The sequence below is a fragment of the Squalius cephalus genome (assembly GCF_949319135.1).
Source record: "Squalius cephalus genome assembly, chromosome: 25".
NCBI lineage: Eukaryota > Metazoa > Chordata > Actinopteri > Cypriniformes > Leuciscidae > Squalius > Squalius cephalus.
In genome coordinates, this window is record NC_137146.1 from 10,162,939 (window position 1) to 10,187,660 (window position 24,722).

General features: G+C 37.4%; 3 protein-coding genes across 17 annotated transcripts in view; 2 read left to right on the plus strand and 1 right to left on the minus strand.

Moving 5' to 3' along the window:
- Positions 1–2,214, plus strand: part of pde7a (phosphodiesterase 7A) — a 31,269-nt gene extending 29,055 nt beyond the window's left edge. For all 14 annotated transcript variants that reach the window (XM_079862517.1, XM_079862526.1, XM_079862524.1 and 11 more), the window contains one exon: positions 968–2,214. In XM_079862517.1, coding sequence (XP_079718643.1) covers positions 968–1,191 — 224 coding nt within the window. In that variant the 3' untranslated portion in view covers positions 1,192–2,214. The remainder of the gene's footprint in view (positions 1–967) is intronic.
- A 1,176-nt stretch (positions 2,215–3,390) lies between these two features.
- Positions 3,391–7,519, minus strand: mtfr1 (mitochondrial fission regulator 1). Of its 2 annotated transcripts, XM_079862535.1 has the most exons (8): positions 7,388–7,519; positions 6,781–6,882; positions 6,598–6,699; positions 5,813–5,937; positions 5,501–5,727; positions 4,547–4,790; positions 4,294–4,468; positions 3,391–4,218 (listed from the first exon to the last, which is right to left on the minus strand). In XM_079862535.1, the coding sequence occupies exons 2-8, from the start codon at positions 6,814–6,816 to the stop codon at positions 4,171–4,173; spliced, it is 957 nt and encodes a 318-aa protein (XP_079718661.1). In that variant the 5' UTR covers positions 6,817–6,882; positions 7,388–7,519; the 3' UTR covers positions 3,391–4,170. The 2 variants fall into 2 exon arrangements, with proteins under 2 accessions (XP_079718661.1, XP_079718660.1); XM_079862534.1 differs by having other exon boundaries at positions 4,294–4,790; positions 7,388–7,474.
- A 704-nt stretch (positions 7,520–8,223) lies between these two features.
- armc1 (armadillo repeat containing 1) lies at positions 8,224–20,195 on the plus strand. Its single transcript, XM_079862536.1, has 7 exons — positions 8,224–8,445; positions 9,214–9,422; positions 11,968–12,059; positions 15,425–15,614; positions 15,715–15,831; positions 16,615–16,689; positions 18,390–20,195. Exons 2-7 carry the CDS (start codon positions 9,261–9,263, stop codon positions 18,579–18,581), a joined length of 828 nt encoding a protein of 275 aa, XP_079718662.1. The 5' UTR covers positions 8,224–8,445; positions 9,214–9,260; the 3' UTR covers positions 18,582–20,195.
- Positions 20,196–24,722: the final 4,527 nt, after the last annotated feature.

Consider the following 24,722-nt stretch of genomic DNA (forward strand, 5'->3'; position numbering starts at 1 on the left):
AAAAAATTTTTTGAGGTGGGAGGTGTTTACTGTATGATGATTGAAAACGCTACTAAATAAACTGCATGAGCTCACGGGACAGAAAAGCACCAAACAGTGTTGAAACCGTGTTACTTTCCAGTTGCCTGGTTTTTAATTCATTTTGCCAATGCATGGTAGTGAGAATGTGATATGGCTTTGTGCAAACATTAAATCGCAATGGTTGTCATATTTTATATGTCGCACTGCATGTTTCAGAGTAAAGCACTGCACTGTTTCACAGTAAATACAATAGCTCAAAATAAAAGCTCAATGGTTTTACGTTTGCAAGCAAAGAAATTAAGAACGAACCGTAAATGTTAGTTTTGTAATTTTACTGTTCTGTAAAAAATGATATAATGATAATATAAATTATTAACAAACAATAATAATAACAAATAAATGAATACTCTTATTTTAACATATATTGTATTATGATATAATATAATAATATTATTATTATTAAATTTTTATTTTTATTTTACAGTACAAAAGTATGTATTATTGCAATAGTAAGATGTTTCTTAATAAATTAAAATTATTGCATGTTGGGTGGGATGGTTTAGCTGATCACATGCCTGTATATTTTATATATTGATTTAATGCAAGACACTTCAGGCAAAACCCGTGTTTTTTCAGGCACTGGTCAATTGAGATTTTGTTCAATTTTGCATCCACGTTTAAGTGTATTTTATTACACTTTATTTATTTTCATCTGTAGATTTTAATTACTTTATTATTATTGTATTATATAATACTATATATGACAGTATTATTTGATTTATAGAGTGATAAAAAGAGATCCAAAATTCTGTATTCAAAAAAAAAAAAAAAAAAAAAAATGTATGTGTGTGAAAATGATGTGATTATATTATAATAATTATATAATAACATATTTATTTATATCTAAGGTCTGGCTGATCTAGTGATTCTGTTTTTCTGGTACCAGGTTTCATGACATACGTGGTGGAGCCTCTGTTTGCAGAGTGGGCGCGTTTTTCAGACACGCGGCTCTCTCAGACCATGCTCGGTCATTTGGGCCTGAACAAGGCCAGTTGGAGTGCCATGGAGCCCGAGGCGTCAGGGAGCTCCGAGGAGGGGGAGTCCGAGCCGACCCGAGCCACCGAAGAGCCCAGTTCCAGAGCCTTATCTCAGGGAAGCCAAGAGTCATGACACCCCAACAGGAAGAACACCTCTACTGCCCTCAGCCAAACATCTTGCGTCACATTTGAGTTGCTCGCCCACCCATCTCCAAACAACCACTGATGATTTGTTTTCTTCTTTTCGTTTGTTTGTGGATTTAATTTATTTAATTTTAAATTTCATTTACCCTTTCGACATAGAGCAATACATAGATACCTCATTTGGCTACTGCTGCATTTTTTTTGTTTCCTTTTAATTATTGTGGTTTATTTATTTAACCTTTTTTTTTTTTTTTTTTGGGTGTTACTAATTCAGCTCCAATGCTTTGATTAAAGACTGTAAGGGAATGTGGGGTTGGAAGGAACCCCCTCCTATGGCTTTAAAGTGCCATTTTGAAACAATGAATTGCTCTGAAAGTCATTTGAAACACCTTGAGTATTTATAGGAGAGGTTTTTACAACTGCACCAAGAGACAATGTGTGTGAAACTGAATGCGTGCGAGCGTGTGTGTGAGCGTGTGCCAGTGCTTCTGCAAATCAATCTTCCTCCTTGTGTACAAAAATACAAATGTGAAGAGCCCAGTCCTTTTGCTGCCTCTGAAGACTGTTTACACATGTTGTTTTTTAACTGAATCATGTTAGTTCTGTGATTATTGCCTTTTAAGCACAGATGTGAAGAACCACTTGTACATTTTGTTCGAAACCTACTGCTGATGATCAACAAAATCTTGTCAGACTGCAACCCCGCCAGTGTGTGACGCGTCAGATGCCATACGAATGCCATTTGTGCGCCATTGCATCTCTCTCCCTTGTTTTAGACAGCGCCCCCGTGTTGAAGGAACGTCACTCGGTGAAAGGTGGCAGAGATGAACCCTTTCGACCATGGAAGAAGGATCTTGTCACAGGACATGTAGCTGAACGGACTCTCCATGGATTTCGCTCAGGGTTTCACTGGCCTGCTTATTGGGAGAAACAAGGACGTACAGGTGCCTTTTGTAGGTAGCCACCACCCTCTTTCTCTTTCTCCTCTGTATTTTGTAAAAGAAGATAAGAAGTCCTTCTCAGAATGTCTCAAAGCCACTCTCGTCTCTTCGGAAGACTGCTTACACAATGCCTTAAAACTATGCACAAAGCTAAGTGACCAAACCAGCTGTCATTTTCATTTTAAACCCATCACATTGTCCATTTAGTGCACTGTCTGACCCTTTGCCTTTCGTCGTGGACTTTTTTTTTTTTTTTTTAAATATACAGTATGGAGGAGAGTTGGTTTAATTTGATTTTTAACACTGAACATTCCATTTTTTTGTGTATGGTTTTGGATTCTGTACAGAATGGACAGTTGTGTGCTTCTCTTTATATTCGGAAAGAGAAGAGGTGCTTTATTTTAGGTGATTTGTATTTTTGTTGTAAGTGCTGTAAGACTGTTGATTTAAGAAAAAAAACTGTTTACAGTTTGTTGTAACAGCCATTTTGGGGAGACGACCTATGTGTCAAGCCATTTTGTAAAGGCTTTGCCGTATAACCTTTTGATACATACTTGTTGCAGTTGCGTTTTTGATGAATAAATCTTCACAAAATGTTTCTCTACCGGATGGCATGAGCTCATGCTGTTCTGTACAAACCAGACCCAATCATGTGTTGAATATCTTGTGGTTGAAATATAGCCCAACAGAAACACCATTACACAAATGACAAGACACCAATTGTTTTAGGTTTATTCAAGATCTGAAAGCCCATTCATAATGGTTCTGTAGTGTGAAATAATAGTGTGATAATTTGGATTATCACAATCTAGAATGGAACGAAATGCATCTCCGCTGAGGTACTGCTCCTATGTGCTGGCCATTAAAGGGATAATTCACCCAAAAATGAAAATTCTGTCATTTACTGATCCTCAAGTTGCTCCAAACCTGTACGAGTTACTTTTGCTGAACACAAAAGATATGAGGAATGTTTGTAACCAAACAGTTGATGGTCCCATTGACTTCCATAGTATTTTTCCCCACCTATGGAAGTCAATGGGGTCCATCAACTGTTTGGTTTCAAACATTCTTCAAAATATCTTCTTTTGTGTTCAAAAGATGAAAGAAAAACATTCAAGTTTGGAACAACTTGAGGATTACAGAATTTTCATTTTTGGGTGAACTATCCCTTTAAATTCAGTATAAACCCTTGAAATGAGAAATCTTGTAATATAATGCACTGGTTTTTTGACAAACATCAGCTAGACTTGGTCAAACGTGCAAAAGAACAAACCTTTTAAAAGGTACAAACACTGTCACAATTCTGATAATACACTAAATTATGATTAAATGGCAATAGACTTGTTATACATACTATCCTGTGCATTGGTTTCACATGAAACAAAACTACATTATTCAAGTGATTTGGTTAAATAACTAAATGTTCCAAAAATAAATTACAACCTAAATAGGCATTTTAAATTAGCTCTCAACATTAGAGAGCAAATACTACTGACGGCACCACCTAAGCCTCATTTATGATCACAAAAGTGTGCTTCATAATTGTTATAGTGGTAGCAGCATTACAGAAAAAAAACTGATTTTACAATTTCAGCAATTATGAATTGTACCTTTGAAGTAGAAAGAACTTCTGTGCAAACAGATGTTAAAAATACACATAAAACTACTTATATATAAAAAAAATCCATCTATACACTTTGGTGCCTTCGTTTAACATTATCCCTTCAAACGAGGAATTCAACAAGGTCGAATACTTGCACTGTTGAACTCAAAACTTTTCCATGTAACTGGCATTGATGTAACTGACTGGCACAACATGTACTGATAGAGATGAACTTTTCAAAGTGCAAAATGACAAAAATATCAATAGGGAAACCAGATTGACTGCGTAGTGTTTTAGCATGTGCATGCTCTCTTAAAAGTGAACACGAACAAAATTTAAGAGCTAACTAGAAAAGTTAGCTAAATTAAGAGTCACCAGGTTAACTCCATTAACCCACAGCGAAGAAACGTGGCTCAGCCTCATCCTAGAACAGTTTCTTCTTTCCAGTTGATTTCAACATGTGCTGTCCAAACTGCAAAGGAAAGCACAAAATCATTACAGCATTAAGACTGCGTACGTCAGAAAGATTTCAAGTGGTTTCTCTTACCAGCGGAGTTTCCACATGGGTCTTATTCTCAGGGGCCGGCAAGTTAAAGCTGCCGTCACATTCGCTGTCGCTACGATAGCGGTGAGCGAACTTGCGTTTCAGGGCCTCTGCGATTAACGCTGCAGCGTCTGTGGGCTCAACAGGTTTGGGTTTCGTGTGGCCGTCCTCTTGATGACTGCGAACGAAAGGACAAATTAACCCTATTGGTAAGCTGTATATGATATCACAGACCAAAACAAACACTAATACTCGCCTCTTTACGGAGCGCAGCTTCACTTTCCCCATGTCTTTCAGCACATCTAGCATGCTGGGAAGCTCTGGCTTTTTGGGTTCTGAGTCCAGTATCGTGTTCTGCCCCGCTTTTTTCCCACGGCGCTCTCGGATGAGGTCAATGGCGGAATAGCTTCTCTGCATGCCTGGGGCAGGACATGGAGGAGGAGGAGGGGGTGGTGGAGGAGGAGCCATTGGTGGTACAGGGGGACCACCTGGCGCTGGAGCTGAAATTATGCCAAAATTGCGACTTTAAATGAGTAAAAACTTTTATTTTAATGTTAAATGTGCTATTCAGTTGCGCAAATATAAATATGTTGACCATTTAACTAACTTTAACTTGCTCTGTAAGATGTGTACTCGCGTTAAGTTATGAATTGTAGTCTCGACATATTTCAAAAGTTTGTGTTGCGTTTGTGTTGACAAGTCTGGGGCATAAAGAACAACCAACCAGTGCTGTAATTATTAACTAAAACTATTTAAAAAATCAGTTTCACACAAACTACATATGGCAACTAACTAAAACAAGTTGAAGCAGACTACAACTGAAATTATAGTAAAGCTAAATAGATAGAGAGATAGATAGATAGAGAGATAGATAGAGAGATAGAGAGAGATAGAGAGATAGAGAGAGAGATAGATAGAGAGATAGATAGATAGAGAGATAGAGAGAGATATAGATATATAAATAAATAAATGACAAAAAAGATAAAATTAGGATGTAAACTTTAAATATAAAAATAAATGCTTAAAATAAAAAAGCTCAAATATAAAATATATATATAAATACATATATTTCAACATATTAATAATACTATTATGCTAGAGTAACACTGCAACTTTTTCCAAGTTAGTGCACACACATTAGCAGCAGTGAACACACACACACACGCATTCCAAACCATGGACACACACATCCATTAACTGCCCATCTAACCTGTGGATTGAGCGCTTTGCTCCTGTGCCTGAACTATCAGTGCGATCTGCGCTCTGAGTTTGGCCAGCTCAGTCTCAAGAACGCTGATCTTCTGAATGGCTTCATCGTTGATGACCGTCTGGCTCTGTGGCGCAGGTTCAGCCTGGTGCAAGCTGGGTAACGACCGCTGGCGTCTCAGGGGCCTGCGGTGCTGGGTGCGAAAAAACAGCCCAGAATCCGCCTCAAACCTGCAGGACATACAGTTACGTACATGATAAACACCACACATCAACTTTTATATGTTTCCTAATTCAATTCAGAAATGCTTTTCACCTATTTCTGCCAGCGCTATCGCTCTCTTCTCTTTCGATCCAGCCCACATCAGCGAGTGTGGCCACAAGGCCATTTGGCCCATTTGAATGGTTGAGGAAACCAACTCCTGAAGTGAACGGATGAAGCTACGCGGCCCAAAGACAGTTTAAAGGATAGTTAATAATTACAACACCTGCTTCAAGTCTCACAACAAAGACAAACAGACACTCAAACCATGTCAGAACCACAACAGCAGAGCAAGCGGAAAATGTTTTTACAGCACGGTAATGTAAATAACACCAGGCAAACCGGTTTAAATATCACCTAGCAATAAACCAAGTGCTGTATGAGCAATTAGAACATTACAGTGTCATTCAACTCTTTATGAAGAGGAAATCTGTATTATATGTAAATAAGCACTTCAAGCTTATTGGCCTAGATTTTTCAAGAACGAACCGGAGAACTGACCTAAAGCAGACATGTTGCATTCCTGACATACAGGACAGCTGGAAGGAAGGGCAGAGAAGAGAGAAACAGAGACAGTAATACAAGTTTCAAGGTGGGTTAAATGTCATCATACTTGTAAATTTAAAGGTTATGCAGTGGGAAAAGGATAGATTAGATATTGTGAGCTGCCAGTACCCTGTGATTTCAGTGTTTATTGTCAGCACAATAATGGAATCAAAGCAGAGAAGAGGCCAGAAATTTTATGGTACGGGAGAACTGAAAAATGAAACCTGAAGACTTTGAGAAGGCCAAAGATGGAGGGTGTTAAAGATTTGAATTAACAAAAACTGATGTTTTACCTGAAAATGGACACGAGCACAAGGCGCCAATGGAAGATTTGTGGCAATTCTTCTGACAATACTCCGGGATGACCCATAAGGCTTTGATGATGATGATAAAGCCTAAGAGAGACATAAAGAAAATCATTCATCTATAAGGATTAGAGATTAGCCAAAGCTGTACATATGATTCCATGCACTTACCAGATCCATTTCTATCCGTCTATGATTTCCGCTCATCTTGTGATTTAGTCACAGATCTATCTCATCATCAAGGATCTGTGTAAGTCATCTTCAGATCAAAACCTAAACAAAAACAATGTTTTATGCTCATACATGTTTTATTTTAAATGATCTCATCTTTAATACAGTACAGTGGTTTCCACTCATAAAAACATTATGATCCCTGTAAGCCAGGGTTGCCCAATCCTGTACCTTTCTGCAAAGTTCAGCTCAGATCAAACACAACAGAACCAGCTAATTAAGATCTTCAGGAGTAAGTTATCTTGTACAAACGAGTCTCCACTCATACTTTCCTAAACAGTTGCTATGTGGCGAACAGCCATTGTTCACCTTGATATTTGCCTGGGGAAAAAATAATGACTACATTTTCTAGATGTTATTTCCTGCACGAGAGTATTTGTCACAAACAGAGGACAAGTGAACGGTCTACAAAACTTTATTACAGTTATCAAATGCGCTAAAACTCCACGCGTTATTGTTTCAGCGTTGTATTAAACGCGCTCTTAGTTGTTTACAAAAATTGTCGGGATTCCTAATAGGACATTACAGGGAAATATCGATATCTTACCATGTAAACCGTAGTGTAACAGACCTTCCTAGTGGACCTTTCTGGCTGTGCTATGCTAATGCTGTCCAGACCGAATCCAGCGGTAACCTAGCTTATGTTTTTCCAATGGTTTTTCATTTCCACAGTGTGGGAGCATTCGCATGGTTAGAGGGGCGGGTCTTTACAGTATTGGCCAATAGGCATTGAGAATGTTCCAACAATGGGTGGGTTCTAGAAGTATTGAGGCAACCATTGGTTTAGAATGGTGGATAGGCAATTAAACTGGCAAATCATAACATGATGACTCAAATACACGAGGCATGCATAGGTGTGTAACGGAGTATGATTTATTTTGAAACTATGTGGTGTCTGGTTGACTATGGCAACCAAGTCTTTTAAACCCTTTATCTGTATAAAATAGTATCAAACATTTATTTATGTATTTGTTGCTACCCTAGTCCGTTGTTTTATGTCTGAATATAAAATGCGTGTACTTGGAAGATTTTTTTTTTTACACGTTTGCCTTGTTTGTCCAGATGTCAGTGTCATTTCATATAAGAACTGGACATTTTCTACCGGCTTCAAATGATGTCATGTACTGGGAAGCGATTATGCATTTTAGTAAGGCCCAATATAAATATCACATGCTTCATATTCCTATTTCTACAATACAAAAAATAACAGCAGCCAAACAAACAAATATTTTAGTAAGCTTTAGTTCTGATTTGTTGATCTGTAATGCTCACTTGTATTGTATGTGAAGCACAGTTATTATGAAATATTAATATGTATCTTAGTAAAACCCTCTCTAATTGGTCAAGAACGCATGATGTCATAGTCCATATCCTCCAATCAGTCTGTCTAATTCCAGGAAGTGTTGTACAGGGTGTTAAAGCTCCGCAGATAATGGACAAATATACCTGACCAGAACAGCTGTCATAAAGATTTTTAACCATATTCACTCTCGTCGTTATTACACGAGCTACATCCAGTTTCGTGTCCATCAGCAGGTCATTTGTTGGGATCCTTTGACTGGACAGGATCATCTGAAGCGAAGAGCCGTCCTGGGCGTGTTTGCTGTAAGGTTATGCGTGGACAACAGTGCCACAACACACACACAAGGTTAACAAGATAGAGACCACGAACATCAGAAACTAATACACTGATTGTACATTTAGCATTATTATTTGGCTACATATCTGAGTATTTTTATATGTGACCCGATATAAGTAGATTCTGCCTTTCTCTGTCTTGCGTGCTGTCATTGTTTTTGTTCATAGAAAGACATTGCACATTCAGATACACCCGTATTGACGTCTGTAGACTAAATATGAATGAGCAGTCAGCGCCAAATGCTAGCTTTTACATGCCGTTTTATGTCCCATATGAGAATTCAAGAGTGTCATTGTCTTGTGATGCCGTGTCAATGTTAGCCGGTTAGCACAGGCCCCGTTAAAGGCCTCGTTATGCTATATGAATCATATATGAATATCATGGGCCATTTAGTGCACTATGAAAGCCATAAATAAGCCACAAATAAGCCACGTGTAAAAAGATAATCAGTAAATCAATGCTAAGGTGTCGCGAGACAAAAATGCATGTTGACTGAGTGACGTCAGGCAGTATTTCTCCGGTTCCTATTTTTATTTTTTGTTTAAATAATGTATTTAAAATCTAAAAAATATCGTATTTTTTAAAAGATTAAGCAGACTGAAAATTATGTAATTCAATTTAAACCAGTTTTTATGTTATTTTATTATTATCATAGACCTTAGTGTGCTTTCTGTCATTAACAAAGAGTTCCATGGTATCAGAAATGATCTAATTGTGGTTTTTATCCCCCTCAGCTAAGATCAGTGTATTTTCTGTGCATGGCCCTTGGTGTGGGAGCACCATGAGTGGGGAGCCTGATGCCTTGGCTGTGGTGAATCAGCTGAGGGACTTAGCTGCTGACCCCCTCAACAGGCGAGTTATTGTTGAAGATCAAGGCTGCTTGCCAGGCCTCATTCTCTTCCTCGACCACCCCAACCCACAAGTCGTCTACTCGGCGCTCTTGGTAAGATCCAGTTTGTAAGAATTGTGCAGACATTCTTGCCATAGCGACCTGTAAGATGCTTTCTGCCATGTTAGTATAGTAAGTCAGGGTTCATATCAGGAACTCAAACGTAGCTTCAATGTTATGCTATAATAATCATAAATATTTTGTATAATCTTTATATATGTTGATGTTCTCTAATAAACAGCAATGTTTTGATAGCAATGTTTCTTGGAAATCTGATGGGTGGTTTATTATAGTGTGCAGTAAGCAGTCTCTGCTAGATTCAGTTTCAGATTCAGACATCCCAATATAAAGCATAATATTTTGCAATTATGATTTTAGAACTACTTTATACCTCCAGTCATTTTTAAATGTCCCAGTTGTTGATATCAAGGTATTCATTTCAGCCAATCAGATCACTCAAAGCACACCCAGCTGGCCCGATGCATGACACATGACTGCCACTGCCACCTATTTGTAACCAATAATAATAATAATAAAAAGGATATGATTGTATACATAATAACAACAATAATAATTATATTATACTGATATAATGGCTTATTGTTAATAATAATAATAGTGCATAATAATATTATTATTAACTCAAATAACATTTATATCAATAATAACAATCTGTAACTAATATTGTGGCTTATTATTATTGTACTCAGTGTATAATATTAATAATATTATTATTATTATGTATATAATTTAAATTTAAACTCAAATAAACTTGTACAAATAATAAGAATAATAATTTGTACCTAATATAGCGGTTATTTTTATTATTAGATATTATAACACTATAATTATTATAAAATATAATAACGTTATTATTAAACTCAAATAGTCTGACATCAGTTGTTTGATAAAGGCATTCATATCAACCAATCAGATCACTCCATGCCCTCCCAGCTGTCCGAAGACAGTCACAAGACTGCCACCTGCTGTCCAATATTGTCACAAAGCTTAGCCTAACTTCTACAGGAATTGTTTCCTCCCTTCTTCTGTAAGACGGATAGAGAAATCTGGACATGATCCATGTTCTCCAGCATGATTCGAGAATGTTACAGAGCATCTTGTTTTTCAGTGGAAGCAAGAAAAAACCTTTGTTGACATGGTCAATTTGGTCAAACAAATTTAGTTATTTGATTAGTGACCTAGAAATAGTGCTGAACTAGAAATATTGTCATTATTGCGTTTTTTTTTTAAAGGAGCTATCATGCTATTAAATCGTTCCTTTTTACATATAAATCATACATTTGTAGTCTATATAAAGCGGAACTGCAATGCTTGGGTCTGAATTCCTCATTATTATAGCTCCACAGGCCCCTTTTCTACCCCTTTTCTGATGTGCGTCTGAGAGCAACTCGTTTTGGTGCGGTCTCTTTAAATACAATTGAGACACTTCATACCCCGCCCCCTCTCCAGGATGCAGAGGTGACACTCGGTTCAACTCCACCCCGTTCGGCCATTTTTGTAGTTTGATAGCAGAGATACGATTATCTAGCGGCACAGAAACTTTTTATTCACACGTTATTAACAAAATGTCAACAACGGAAGACTTGTCCAGCCAGCCTTACATGTTCGAGCCAGAGTCGGAGCCGGAGCGAGATGAAAATGAAGACGACGAACCTGCAGAACAACGTCTTCATATGGATGTATCGCAATGGTGTGTTACTGTATTTACACATGAAACTTTGGTCTTCCGACCTTTTACCACCGTGTCGATTTATTTTGATTAATATGTGCGAGGGAGAGAGAGCAAGACAGCGTCTAGTTTGGAGACGGTGTCTTGTTTACATTTTCGCCTGGCTCCGAAGAGAGAGAGTGCGTGCGTGCGACCGGGTCTCTCTCTCTCTGCTCGTTCTTTCAGTTAAACATGCGCCCTGTCACAAGCGCGGCAGTTCATCTACATTAGACGGTGTAATGAAGCGTGTGGGTTACTACATCCAACAACCGAACATTTTAACTTACCCTCTCGTAACTTCTGCATCCTTTAGCTTGGACTACAAAATCGCAGCGAGAAATATAAATGGCGGATTGCTCGAAGTGTTGGGCTGGAAGTCAATGTCCTTATTTGGCAGTTCCGCTGCAAATACTGTGATGTAATAGTTCACAAAACGTCATGGATAACAGAAAAATCAGAACAGGTTGAAAAATATGACCAAAACAGAATATAAAGATATCAACGAAGCACCTGAAGAGAATAATTTCAACTTTTCTGTACTTCTAAACACTCCAAATATTCAACAAAATGCATTTAAGGGCTAAAAAAAGTGGATTTAGCATGATATGTCACCTTTAAATCATAAAACTTTATTTCCAGGTTTGAACCCCAAAATTTTGGACCCCACTGTATGTTTTACCTCCTTTTGAAGGACATCACACCTGTGAAGACATTTGGAGAATATTTGAATAACACTTTTTCACACACACACAGTAACTCTGACCCGAGTAGTCCTGGTGTTGTGTTAATGGATTTGTTATCACAGCGGTGCCTGGCGGTATGCCTCTGTAATGGCCCTGTGTGACCCTTAATGGCTCTGTGTCCTTCCAGGCGGTGCGCTACCTGGCAGAATGCCACGCCAACAGGGAGAAGATGAAGGGCGAGCTGGGAATGATGCTGAGCCTGCAGAACGTCATGCAGAAGTAAGTCGCTCCCATCATTCTGCCACAAAACATGAAGGCAACGTGAGCTCGCTTTGCACTTTCCGCAGAAAACCTCATCCTGCAGCTTTAGTTGAAGTGAATGTGTGAGGTGGGCAGATTTTAAGAGCACGATAAAAGGTCGTCCTGTCATAAGCGGATTTGTCTGTTTTGAAACTAAATGGGAGCGATGATGCGATCTTGCTGTTTAAGCGTAATGCGAACTGTCGTGTCAAGCAACCTGATTTGGTGCACGATTGCATTTGTTTTGCTCGCTATCTGTTGATGTCCAGCAGAGGTCAGTCTAAGAGAGAATATCATACCACCATTAAGGAGACATTAAGGAGTTCATGTTCAGTGCCCATATTTAGAATATTGGTTGATCAATATGGGTTTTTCAATGATCAGTTATTATACATTTACCTGACAAGAAAGGGAAATGACATCATAACTCATGGTTCAACAGTAAGGATGGTCAGTGTGAGAGAGCCGGTTGACATTGTGTTGCATTTTCTGTACGTCTTACACTTATTAATTATGCAACAAAAAAAAATGTATCCATTGCAAACTGATGTATTTTTTATTTTTTTGAAACTTTGAGAATAAGGAAACCACAAATGCCTTGCAAATATATTTATGAATTTATAGCTGTCATTTAGTTACATTATAGTTGTCAATAAAAACCTTTCACAAGTTTTTTTTTGTTTTTTTTTTTCAAATTGAATTTGAACCAAATTGTTTTACCTTTTTGTCCATAAAAAATGTAGATCTTTATTATTATTATTATTATTATTACAAGTATATATATATATATATATATATATATATATATATATATATATATATATATATATATATATATATATATATATATATAATTTTATTTTTTTATTATTTTTTTTATGCTCATTTGATTAAAAAATGCAGTAAAAACAGTAATTTTTTAAATCTATAAAATATTTCAAAATATGTTTTTAATTTTAATACATTTTAAAAAGTAATTTATTCCTGTGATGTCAAAGCTGTATTTTCAGCATCATTACTCCAGTCTTCAGAGTCACATGATCCTTCAGAAATAATTCTAATATGCTGATTTGGTACTTAAGAATTTTTTTTCAGGATTATTTGTTGAATATAAAGTGTGTGTGTACATTGTATGTATGTATGTATGTATGTATGTATGTATGTATGTTTGTATGTATGCATGCATGCATGTGTGTGTGTGTGTGTATGTATATATAATGTATGTGTGTGTGTGTGTATGTGTACACAGTGTATATATATATTATATGTGATGGGGCCAGTGAAAAATGTAAAAAGTGGCAAGGCAAATCTGATCTAGTACAGGAAAAAAATCCGTACTGTTGAGCCTTTGTTAGATTATGCTTGAGAAAACAGGGTTTCTTTTACTCAGGCTTTCTTTTACTCAGGGTTTATTTTACCTCACATGTCAAACAATACTAACGTAGATGCCAGCTGATGCTTTAAATATTCATATAACTGCATGTTTTTTACACCCCAAGGCTAACTATAGAGGCGCAATGTCCAAGTATATGTATATATTCACTGCAGTTCGGGCTTATTTCGAGTGCGAAAGTCTGCAGGCTTTTAGACGGCGAGTGCCTTCTGTTTACATGGAGCCACACAGACAGAAGTGCCGATGGTTGGCAGAGAGCTGCCTATCCTTCTCTCAGGGCGACTCCCTGCCCGCCCCCTTCCATTCACCAGTCACTTCAGTTAGCACAGATGCCATCAAGGAGTGCCCTGCAGTTCCACAAGCTGCCCGTCACTATTTCCGGCACAACGACTTTGGGTAGAGGTTGTGTATTGCCCCAGTCTGTGAAATTTTATGGCTAGAGGAAGTGAAGAAATCCTTCATCACCCCTGATGAGACGACAGAGCTCAGAACTAAGCTATGCTAATGCTTGTATTTGTTTTTATGAGGAACATTCAGTGTTTTCTGACTCTTTTTTTGTAATTTCCAAGACCTATATGTGAATGTGCTGTTATTGGCTGCAGAAGTTGATATACAACTTGCTTTTGACGGAGGATATAGATGCCGTCAGCATTCCCTCAGGTGAACATGGGAAGCTTGGAGGTCTGGCAGCTCAGATATGCCAGTGAGCAGATGCCCGTTCCTGTAACACTGCATGAATGATGGCAGAGTTGCATCTCCCCCATTAGCTCCTGTAGGGCAAATCAAGATTCTGATGTCATGCCTGATCTAAAATGATGTCAATGAACTGCTGTTTTTTTTAACCTCATTAAACGAACAGGTCACTTGACTATAGTTAGCCACCAAGAAACAGACTGGCTAAATAGAAAATGTTAATAACTTTCCATTTGTTTTCATTCTTGTTCTGTATTTAAGGCCTTTTTGTGCCCCAATCCATAGGGGAGATGGGGGTAAGATGCACCAAGGGTGCAGTGTGCATAATTTTTGTGACAGTATATTTAGCAAGGGGCAATCATCTAAAACTGCCTATGGATGAGAGATGCACATGAGAATATTAGGCATTTTTATTAACCTTTTATTCAAAAAAAATGTAAAACTAAATATTCTGAATATTAAAGTTTTATGTATGCTTTAAAAATTCCGCCGCACAATAAGACTATTATAAGAGTAATACAAATATTATTGTTGTAGTTATTTTTGCATACACATTTTTTTTCCAGATTTTATTTGAAATGTAACTTCGTTCACATATAGTTCACGCTGTTTGTGTCATAATACCTAACTTTTCTTTATCATTATTATTATGTAATATTTTTTCTTGTTATAGACAATTTCAGTTGATGACAGACATCCTTTTATCCTATTATTTTTACTTTAATTTCGTCTTGCCCTAATAGGCATATTTTCAGCTTGTCCCACTCCCTATTATTATTATTAATTTAATTTTATTTATTTTATTTTAATTTTATTTTATGTACTACTTTTGTACAGTATATTTTTTGTTTAGGCTTTTCATGCTATGATGCATCAATCTCTTAATTTTCAAGTGTACTGTACATTCGATATGCTGTTATACTTCGTTGTGATATTAAACCATACGGAATGCACGGCTCTAGATGAATCACAGTGTTGTTTCAGTATTAAAGGTTAGTTGGTTCAAGCTCTTTTCTGTATCCCTCATGTGTGCAGATTACCCCCCCGCACAGATCTGTGTCGTGTCCCCTTGTCTGCCGGAGTGGTGACCTTTTCAAATATCAGCACCGACAAGCACTGAATTGTACAATACATGCTCTTTTAAAAAGACTAGACTGCTCAATTATTTCTTTGTTCATCGAAAGTGGCCATTATTGTTAGTTGTTCATCTGTTGTCATAATGGAAAATCCTACAGTGAACTGTGATGTGTTGGTCTAGGGGCACGTCGCCAGGCGAGACGAAGCTGCTAGCCTCTGAGATCTACGAGATCCTGCAGAACTCCAGCAGTGCGGAGGCCGAACAGGCGGGGGCGTCCGCCTCGTGCCGAAGAAAAGCTCAGTTTTTCCTGGGCGCCACGAACAAACGGGCCAAAACGGTGGTGCTTCAGATCGACGGGCTTGATGATTCGGTAACTGCAATCAAACAACTTGTACTGTAACCCGTTTAATCGCAGCGTATGGAGATTCAGATATTTGCACAATTTGACACACTGTATCTGTTTATGTCAGACTCGGAGGAGTCTTTGTGAAGAGGCACTGCTAAAGATCAAAGGAGTCATCAGCTTTACCTTCCAAATGGCTGTGAAGAGATGCGTGGTGAGGATCCGTTCGGACCTGAAGGCCGAGGTGAGATCACAATCTAGCAGGAACAACATGACCGTTTACAGACTATTAAAGAATGCCTGTGAAAAATAAAACTAGTGTTGCCTTGATTTCAGTATGTTGTTTGCTTTTATTCAAATAAAAAAATGATTAGATGTCTTGTATTTTTAATGAGTTTTAATAAAGTAATAAAAATCAATATTTAACTACATGTACACTACTGTTCAATTTTGGGACACAATCTTTTTGATATTTTCTTTTATTTAGCAAGGATGCATTAAATTGATCAAAAGTGACAGTAATGACTTGAATACTTTTACAAAAAAATTAATAAAAAAATGACGGTTTTCACAAAATATTAAGCAGCACAACTGTTTTAATAATTGATGGTAAGAAGAAATGTTTCTTGAGCACCAAATCAGCTTATTAGAATGATTTCTGAAGGATCATGTGACTGGAGTAATGATGCCATCACAGGAATAAATGACATTTTAAAATATATTTAAATAGAAAAGGTATTTAAAATTATAATATTTCACAATATGACTGTTTTTACTGTATATCACATAACAAATAAATGCAGCCTAGGTGAGCATAAGTGACTTTTCAAAAATATGTATATTTTAATACATTTAAGATGCCAGGTTGGGACGTCTGTGAACAATTTTGACTGTTGAAGCAAAAAAGAGTAATAAATCAACTGAACCAAAAGAAATGATTCTGAAGAAACAAATCACTCTTTATGGATCAGAGATGCTGTTATAAAACCCATTTCAAGATTCTAATGCATTTATTTTCATTCCCCAGGCCTTGGGAACTGCTATAGCTTCAACCAAAGTCATGAAGGCACAGCAGGTAATGAGGGGGGAAGACGGATCGGAGGTGAGTAAATCAAACAAACGCATCTAAAAATGGATAGTTGAACCAAATATGAGTATCTTCATGTCACTTTTTAGGGCTAGACAGCCTCTGTTATTATATGCTTTCATTTTTCTGGAAGAAAAAAAAAAATCTTTAAAATTGATCTCCTTATGCACTCAAATGAGTTTCGAATGACGTGAGAGAGTAAATATAACAGTGTTGAGGTTAGGATGAGCTATCCCTTTCTCAAGCAGCGTTCATTTTTGTTGACTACCTCTACCTGAGGATGTTAGCCGACGCTGCCGTGGCTGCGTCTGTCCTCAAAACCGTGAGAAAGCCGAGGTTAATGCAGTTTGTCATGTGGAGCTGGTGCTGTCTATCTATTCCTCCCCTTCAGAAGAGTTACTCATTTTCCCCTCATCACATGATCACTCAGGATGTCCCTCTCCCCCTGAAACATTGCGTCAGAGGGCCCTGGAGACACACACACACACACACACACACACACACACTCTTGCATGCAGTGTGTGGTCATTAAAGAAAGATGTGTCCTCTCTGGTTGAATTGGAAGGGCGCTCTCTACCTGCAGCGGCACAGTCATGACCTCCGGTGGCCGTCAGCCCTGCGGTCTGGAACACTGCTTTACCACACACTTCCTTTAACAACCAGCAGGTGGCGCAGTTGATTGAGATATCGACTCAAACTTTTTCTGCTTGAACAGGCACAAAGAGAAAGCTACATAGTAATTAGGGCCAGAGTGATATAACTAAAAATAAAATGTCTTAACCTTTTGAACCTTATGATGATATTTGAGCTGTATTTTTAAATAACGGTAATAATTTTGACCAAACGGCCATTCTTTAGTAGATTCGCAATGTTAAAGACTCCCTGTGGTGAAAGTCAAGCTTTTAATGTTGTTTATATGTTTGTGGTGTTTTTTTAATATGATTTAAGACTAACCATGTGCAAATTCATAAGGCATCACCATTGCTGAGTATTTCTCCTTAAAACTGCAGTGAAAAAAAGACATCGCCCTTGTTCTCTACCTCACAAATAAACAATCCTGTCATGAGGGGGGCGGGCTTTAGCATATCATTAAGTGTTGCAGCAGGGGTCTCAAGAGAAGCCAGGTTATCCTGGTATATTTTTCTGTTGATTTGAAAAATTGTGTACATTTAGCAATATAGCTGTACTATTTAGGTGAATTTATCTTACGATGTTATGATGAACTATGCCTTTCTCCACTGACGTTCTTAGTTGTTCAAAGCGTTTCTAAGGAATACTGATTGTTTGAAGGCAGATGACTGACTCTGAGATGGTGAACGTGAACATGCTTTGTGTAATATTAGCAACACATTATTAGCTGTTTCATAACTAACATAGTGAACTAAAAGGCTATCCATATTTATTACCGTTATGTGTCCGACGTGTTAGAGAGTAATACATAAAATGGATTACCATTCTGATACATGGACTTGTATACGAGGCTGTGTAATTTACTCTTCCACTTCTTCTGAATCAGTTTCTGGTTCAAACACATGTGGCTGAATTAAACCAGTATTTCCACTTGCCATTATGCAGTGTTTACTACAGTAAAGTTGAGCGAGTGGATCTCTGAACTGGTGTAAGTGAGTGGAGGCGGGGTCTAATTTGCTTATTCATGGCTCTGTGTATACTAAATGAGTCATTGTTCCCATTATTCTCTTTTCCCTCTCATCCAGATTGTAATTCCATTCCAAGAGGACTCTGATGTGGTGGTCGAGCAGAACGTGAATTTGCCGGATTATCTGCCTGAGGACGAGAGCCCGTCTCAGGAGCAGCACAAGGCTGTGACGCGACTGGGCTCGGTGCAAGATGGTGTGACCTGGCTAAGCACGGCCGCCAACTTCCTGTCCCGCTCATTTTACTGGTGACCCGACGACTCCCCGCATGCCCCGCCTCTTTACAGCCTGCAGAACTGCCGAGCGCATCTCGCAATAAACTTATAACCGTGTTCCAACTTTATAAAAACACCATGACAGGCGGCTGTAAATGGTACGCGATCCAACCTGCTCCCAAACTCACGTTAACGCTGCATACGCACCCCACGAGACACTAAAACCTGAGAGCAACCGGGAGAAGTTCACAGAAAGAGTTTTGTGTGTATCTGCTCTCTCTTACTCACTTTTTTTTTTTTCTTTTTTTTTTTTTTGGTTGGGAGAAGGTTTTCCAACGATTCGCCCCAGATCCTCCTTGCGGTTTCGTGTCTGTTGAGACTAAACAACGGCCCGGGGGTTTCGCTGGGTGGGTCGTACCTTGAGGTTTTCTACATTTCTATGAATTTGGGTGTTTTCTGATGTGTTCTAACCCTTCATCTCAGCCTTCTTGTACATTTTAAAACAACTGCTTTTTTTCAGTTATTTAATAATCCTAATGTTATTATTCATCAGCACTTTTCAAAGCATGCTGTATTTTTGATGCCTTTTTTCGAACCCCTTTCCTTCTGTGTGTGCCTCTATTACGTAGCTTGTTGATGTGATTCATTTTCACGGTTTTAAATCCTCTTTATTTGCTTCGGCTGAACTTTAAAGCCTTCTCAAGACGATTTTTCTTTTTATTTTTTTATTTTTTTAGGTTAGAATTTGAAATGCGTAGTGATGGTTCCTGATTTCACATGATACATCATTAAAACACCAGCACTGGTTGGTGTGCAGTAATAATAATTAACGGTTTAATGTCTCCTGTAAAGGGAAGTCACCACGAAATGGCTGTTACTGTGTGTGTAATACTAACCTTTTTTTTTGTGTGTGTGTGCGTGTGTTGTTTGTTACAGCATGTGCCAAACACCAGATAACCTTTGTTTTACACTGCTAAAATATGTTGTGACCCTTTAGGAACTGATATAAGGTTGTCTTTCTTTTCTTTTCTTTTTTTACCTTTGAGCGTCAATACAGTTTTCCATTATGCCATACTGACCATTTATAAATGTTTTTTTTTTCTGTGTATTCCTAAATATCATAAATGGGTAACCATAAATTCAGGGCCTTTCATACACATGATCATTTCAGTGTGGGTTCTCCTGCTAGCCAAATGCATGATCCGGTCAAATCTGACGGGATATGTGCCTGTCACCTCTGCATGACCATCACCCCTCGCCCCTTTCTCTGAGATCTCCCTGACCTATGGTGTCTTTTAACAGTTTAGACGATCGACTCACCTCACGTATCGCATTTAGGATGTGTGTGTACATTCTCCCGCAACTGATGGTCTTGTGTATGTTACCATTGCGTTCAGTATAGAGTGTTTCCAAAAGGAGACGCGCATCGATATCAAAACCAATACATGCCCTTTTCTAAATGTAACTAGTTCTATTGAAATCGATTTAATTTTTCACTTATTATGCTGGAAAACTTTGCTTGTTGTGAAGCATCAGTGTTTGCACACTTTTGTATTTTTTCCTAATTTGACAATTTAATCAGCAGTGCTTTAAGAGACTTTTTATTTTGACTCACATCATGTCTGTTCACATTAAGGATTTGTTATTAGTGTACAGCATTGAATCTCCATACAGTGGCGTGCTTCTAGTTGGGTGCAAGATGAAAGAGAGGCCATCAGTGTTATATTTATGAACAAAGTCCAAATTGAAATGAGGTTTGCATTTTCTGTACTTTTATTTCCCTCCTCTTGTACTGTACATCATCATCATCCTTCCTTGAAGCGTTTTAAGCTACTGTTCACTGTTACTCCAGGACCGCAGAACCAGAGCCCATGGCAGACGGTAGATTTTAGTCGCTTCTCATGTACAGGGCATATTCGCTGTTATATACAAAGAGTTTTAGAACACACAGTTCTTGACTGTTCACAGTAATGACAAGGATTATTAAATAGATAAAATAAATTTGCTTTGTTGTGTTTTGTTTTCACTGTAAATTGCATTTCATTAGGTTTGGTGACACCAATTTGTTACTATCAACTTGCTTGTTTTTTGATTAAAGCTGGATGCTCACGGACACCAAGAAGAAGCGCCTGAGAATCTGATCTTACCGTGAATTACTACTACTACGGCTTTAAAGGTTTCAAATGTTGATTACCATAGCAAATCATTTTGACTCATGCCTCAGTTTGTAGAAACAAATTGCTTTTACAGTAATGGGGCAAGGCATTTTAGAAATGTGTATTTTTCATATATTGCTTATATTGGTGTGTGAAATTTGAAATGTGAAAAATAAGGTTTTGTTTCAATAAGTCTGTGTATAGCTCATTGTCTGTTCAGTCGAACAGTTATTAATATCATTTAAACTGCCATTCATAAGTTTGTGGTCTCATATGCTCACCAAGGCTGCATTTATTCAGTCAAAAAATACAGTATTATGGTGAAATATCGCCATTTAAAATAACTTTTCTATTTTGTTTTAAAATGTAATTTATTCCTGTGATCAAAGCTGTATTTTCAGCATTATCACAGTCCTCAGTGTCACATGATCCTTCAGGAATCATTCTAATATTCTGATTTGGTGCTCAAGAAACATTTCAGTTGTGCTGCTTAATATTTTGTGAAGACCGTCATACATTTTTTCAGGATTCTTTTAGGAATAGAACAGCATTTATTTAAAATAGCTTTTTTTTTTAAAATAATGTTAGTGTTTACTGTCAATTTGATCAATTTAAAGAGTTAGTTCGCCCCAAACAGAAAAAACAAAACAATTTATCTGTCATCATTTACTTACAAAAGAAGATCTTTAAAAGAATGCTGGGTAATCGGAAGGTTGCCTTTGACTTCCATAGTAGGAAAAAATATTTATATACTATGGAAGTCAATGTGTGCTGTCGACTGGTTACCAACATTCTTTAAAATATCTTATTTTGTGTTCAAGAGAAGAAAGAAACTCATACAGGTTTGGAACTCATACAGGTTCTAGTCAATTTGGTTGAACTATCCCTTTAATAAATCCTTTCTAGTATTAATTTCTCTATGTCCTGCAGTAGAAGAAGAGAAAGAGAGCGGAGGGCAGGAAATCTGTTTTGTTCATGATGGTTGGTGTAAAGAGCCATAAGGGACACCCACCTCCTCCAGCCCTGCAAAGATAGCAGAGACATGGTCAGCTAGGATTCTGTACATGGTGTTAGATCACTGAGCTTTAATAAGGAAATCAACAAGTACTAGTCCAATTGTAGATTGGTCGAAACAAGTGTAGAAGCATATCAGGGTTGTGTTTAGGGAGATATCAGGGCAAAGTCTTCAAAGTCTGCTTTGCTCTTCCAACAGGCCTTGCAGAGAGAAAGCCGCAGGAAACCTCATCAATCATCACCATGCACCTTTTCCAACATACACACCTTCATCTCTGAAAGACCCCTATGGCACTATCGTGATGTGAAGTGGGTCAGCTACTGCAACTGGGCCACAGGCCTAGAAAACATGCATATGGCTACCATACTGTGCTCGTATGGCAGGTTTAGCTGGGGGTAATTGTGTCAGTACTATAGGCTTTCAAAAGCCAGAGCTACGCAGTGAGACCTCTCCAAGCCTCTGGTGAAATGTCTGACACTTTTATTACAGTAAATGTGTCAGTCCTGACACTAGGAGGCGCTGGTTTGCTATGATTTTCATTCAGTGAAGTGCTGCTTCCTAACTAAATGATCACAGTTAAGGACAAAGTGCATGTTTTGCCTTGTCAAGTGCTTAAGTGTTTGATGACAGCTTTATGAGGGCCGTGTGCAAGTGTTTATCGAGACTAAGACCCATTCTTTATATGTCGACTCCTTCCCACCTTATGAATTTCCTGTCATTGTTTGTGACCAACAACCCTAAAAGATCCGGTTTCACTTTATTTTGATGGTCCCTTTAACACATTCTGTTGACTATAAGTAACGTAACGTTGCACCTACATGTTACTAACTCTCATTAGAGTATTAGTAGACTGGTAGAGTTAGGGTTAAAATAAGTTGACATACTTGCAAAGTTACTTATAGTCAGTAGAATGTCTGTTGGAGGACCATCACAATAAAGAGTTAGCAGATATTAAGCAGACAGTCTACTAATACTCGAATGAAAGTTAGTTGACTTGAAGTTGCAAAGTTACTTATAGTCAACAGAATTTTCAAAAGGGACCATCAAAATAAAGTGTTACCAAAGATCCTAATGGGATAAAAAAAATTTTTTTTTAAAAATCGACAAATCAAATCCTTTCAGATCCTGGTCTGTAAAAAGTGCTTTTCAAGGTAACCTAAAAAATTGCTTCACATGGTAACATTATTCTATGGTATGGACTAGAATAATATTCTAGTCAAAAATGTTATGTAATGTGACTAAATCATCCTGGCAAATTTAACCAACAATCAAAGTTATTTAGATCAAGTAGAAATATTGAGGAATATTTTAGTTACTTTTTTAAGTCAATATATATATAATACAATACAATATAATGTAATATTTAGTCCATATAAGTCCCACTTACACAATAATTTTATGAGAATTTTAGTTTTTAGTAGGATTTTTTAGAGATTTTTTAAAAATCCTAAAAGTACAAATTATGAGAGAAATTCCATTATGTCAAACCTGTACATTATTTTTAAGATTTTAGAACTATTAAATACTTTAAAACTTTTCAAAATTATATTTAAAAATGTATATAATATGATATATGAGCTTTGATACAATTTCAGCTGTTGGCAGTTACTACAAAGGTAAACAGGAAGTGCCACGTTTTCAGCAACCTAAGGTACATTGTCATTCCGACAATATGAGTTTATCGTATTCACTTTAATGTCTAACTTATGAGTTAGCAAACATGACACAATAGGCCCATTTCATGCTTTGTATGTCAAATAGGTCTCAACGGTTGGGAGAGTAAATTGAGGCACTTTCGGATTTGTTGTTTTTAAAATGATACGCATGGCTAAATGTCATTCCATTCAAAAAAATATTAATGGAAGAATATACACAATGACACATCATTAAGTGTCCCACTTACATTCATAAATTCACTGAACTTGGTTCAAAAATACAATCCTGATTGAAAACAACCTATAGAAAAGCTCTCTATTGTCATGCAATGTACAGTGTATGCATATTTAAATAACTGAAGTTTTTCATTGTTTCACATTTGACTGAAAAACAAACTGTCATTAAGACCTTTAAACTCACCTTGAAGACAAATACGGTGATGCTGTGAACTCCACTAAAACATGTTTTAATTTATTGAGTATTACAAATGCATCTCTTCCATCCTCTTACTAGGCAGTTCATTTTATTTGAAGAGGGAAGCTGATAAAACCAATGGCTCCAAACCTTCCTGGCTCTGAAAGATATCGACCACAGCTCAGAATTTGTGCATAAATGTGTCGTTACTATCATGAGCAGTATTTGCATTGTTAATCTGCCTGTGGCCGGCGGACTGATTGTGTGCTGATGGGAGAGAAAGGTGCATCTTATTGCCCAGGCAGTTTGGCGATTTTATTCGAGGTTCAGCTCCCAGTCAATGGGATCGGCCGTAAATTGCATTCTATGCGCTGGAAAATGATGTGACACCCGTAATTTATGTCAAATAACTTTTTGAGGATGTGAAAGTGTGTGTGTAATCAGCGCTGGTGCTGATACTGGAGATTTAATTGAAACATTTTTCTTTTCCTCAAAGGCTGATGGAATGGCGTCTTGTGTAATGTTCTTTAATGTTTCGTTTTAAATCTAGGGTCATCACCTGGTTGGGAGAAGGTCGTAGATTCACAGATTTAGGAATGAGATCAGCTTTTCCACATACATTTATCTCCAGAAATCAGTGAGGTTAGATGCAACAAGACAGAAACATGGCAGGTCTAGGGTCTTGTGGTCCCTCGAATTATGGATTACTATTTTCGATGTGTTTATAAGGCAGTCTGTTTCTTATTTTTTTAAATAATATTTTATGATTGAGTATATATTTCTTTGAGTGGAATTAGCAAGCTTAAAACAATACTCTTTGTTAAATAAATTTAAAAAAGTAATCTATGCACACTGTTGATTGTTGATTACCACCAAAAATGATTTCGAATCATCTCTCAGTCTGTCAAAACCTCCAAAAACATACATAAACACACAT

What these genes read in the sequence shown, in the direction of transcription:
- armc1 (XM_079862536.1), top strand. Translation starts at nt 9,261, where the DNA reads ATGAGTGGGGAGCCTGATGCCTTGGCTGTGGTGAATCAGCTGAGGGAC. An exon ending in TCGACGGGCTTGATGATTCG is followed by an intron (nt 15,615 to 15,714) that starts GTAACTGCAATC and finishes TGTTTATGTCAG; the next exon opens with ACTCGGAGGAGTCTTTGTGA. An exon ending in GGGGGGAAGACGGATCGGAG is followed by an intron (nt 16,690 to 18,389) that starts GTGAGTAAATCA and finishes CCTCTCATCCAG; the next exon opens with ATTGTAATTCCATTCCAAGA.
- mtfr1 (XM_079862534.1), bottom strand. Translation starts at nt 6,816, where the DNA reads ATGAGCGGAAATCATAGACGGATAGAAATGGATCTG. An exon ending in GACGGATAGAAATGGATCTG is followed by an intron (nt 6,700 to 6,780) that starts GTAAGTGCATGG and finishes TGTCTCTCTTAG; the next exon opens with GCTTTATCATCATCATCAAA. An exon ending in GCAAAGCGCTCAATCCACAG is followed by an intron (nt 4,791 to 5,500) that starts GTTAGATGGGCA and finishes GCATAATTTCAG; the next exon opens with CTCCAGCGCCAGGTGGTCCC.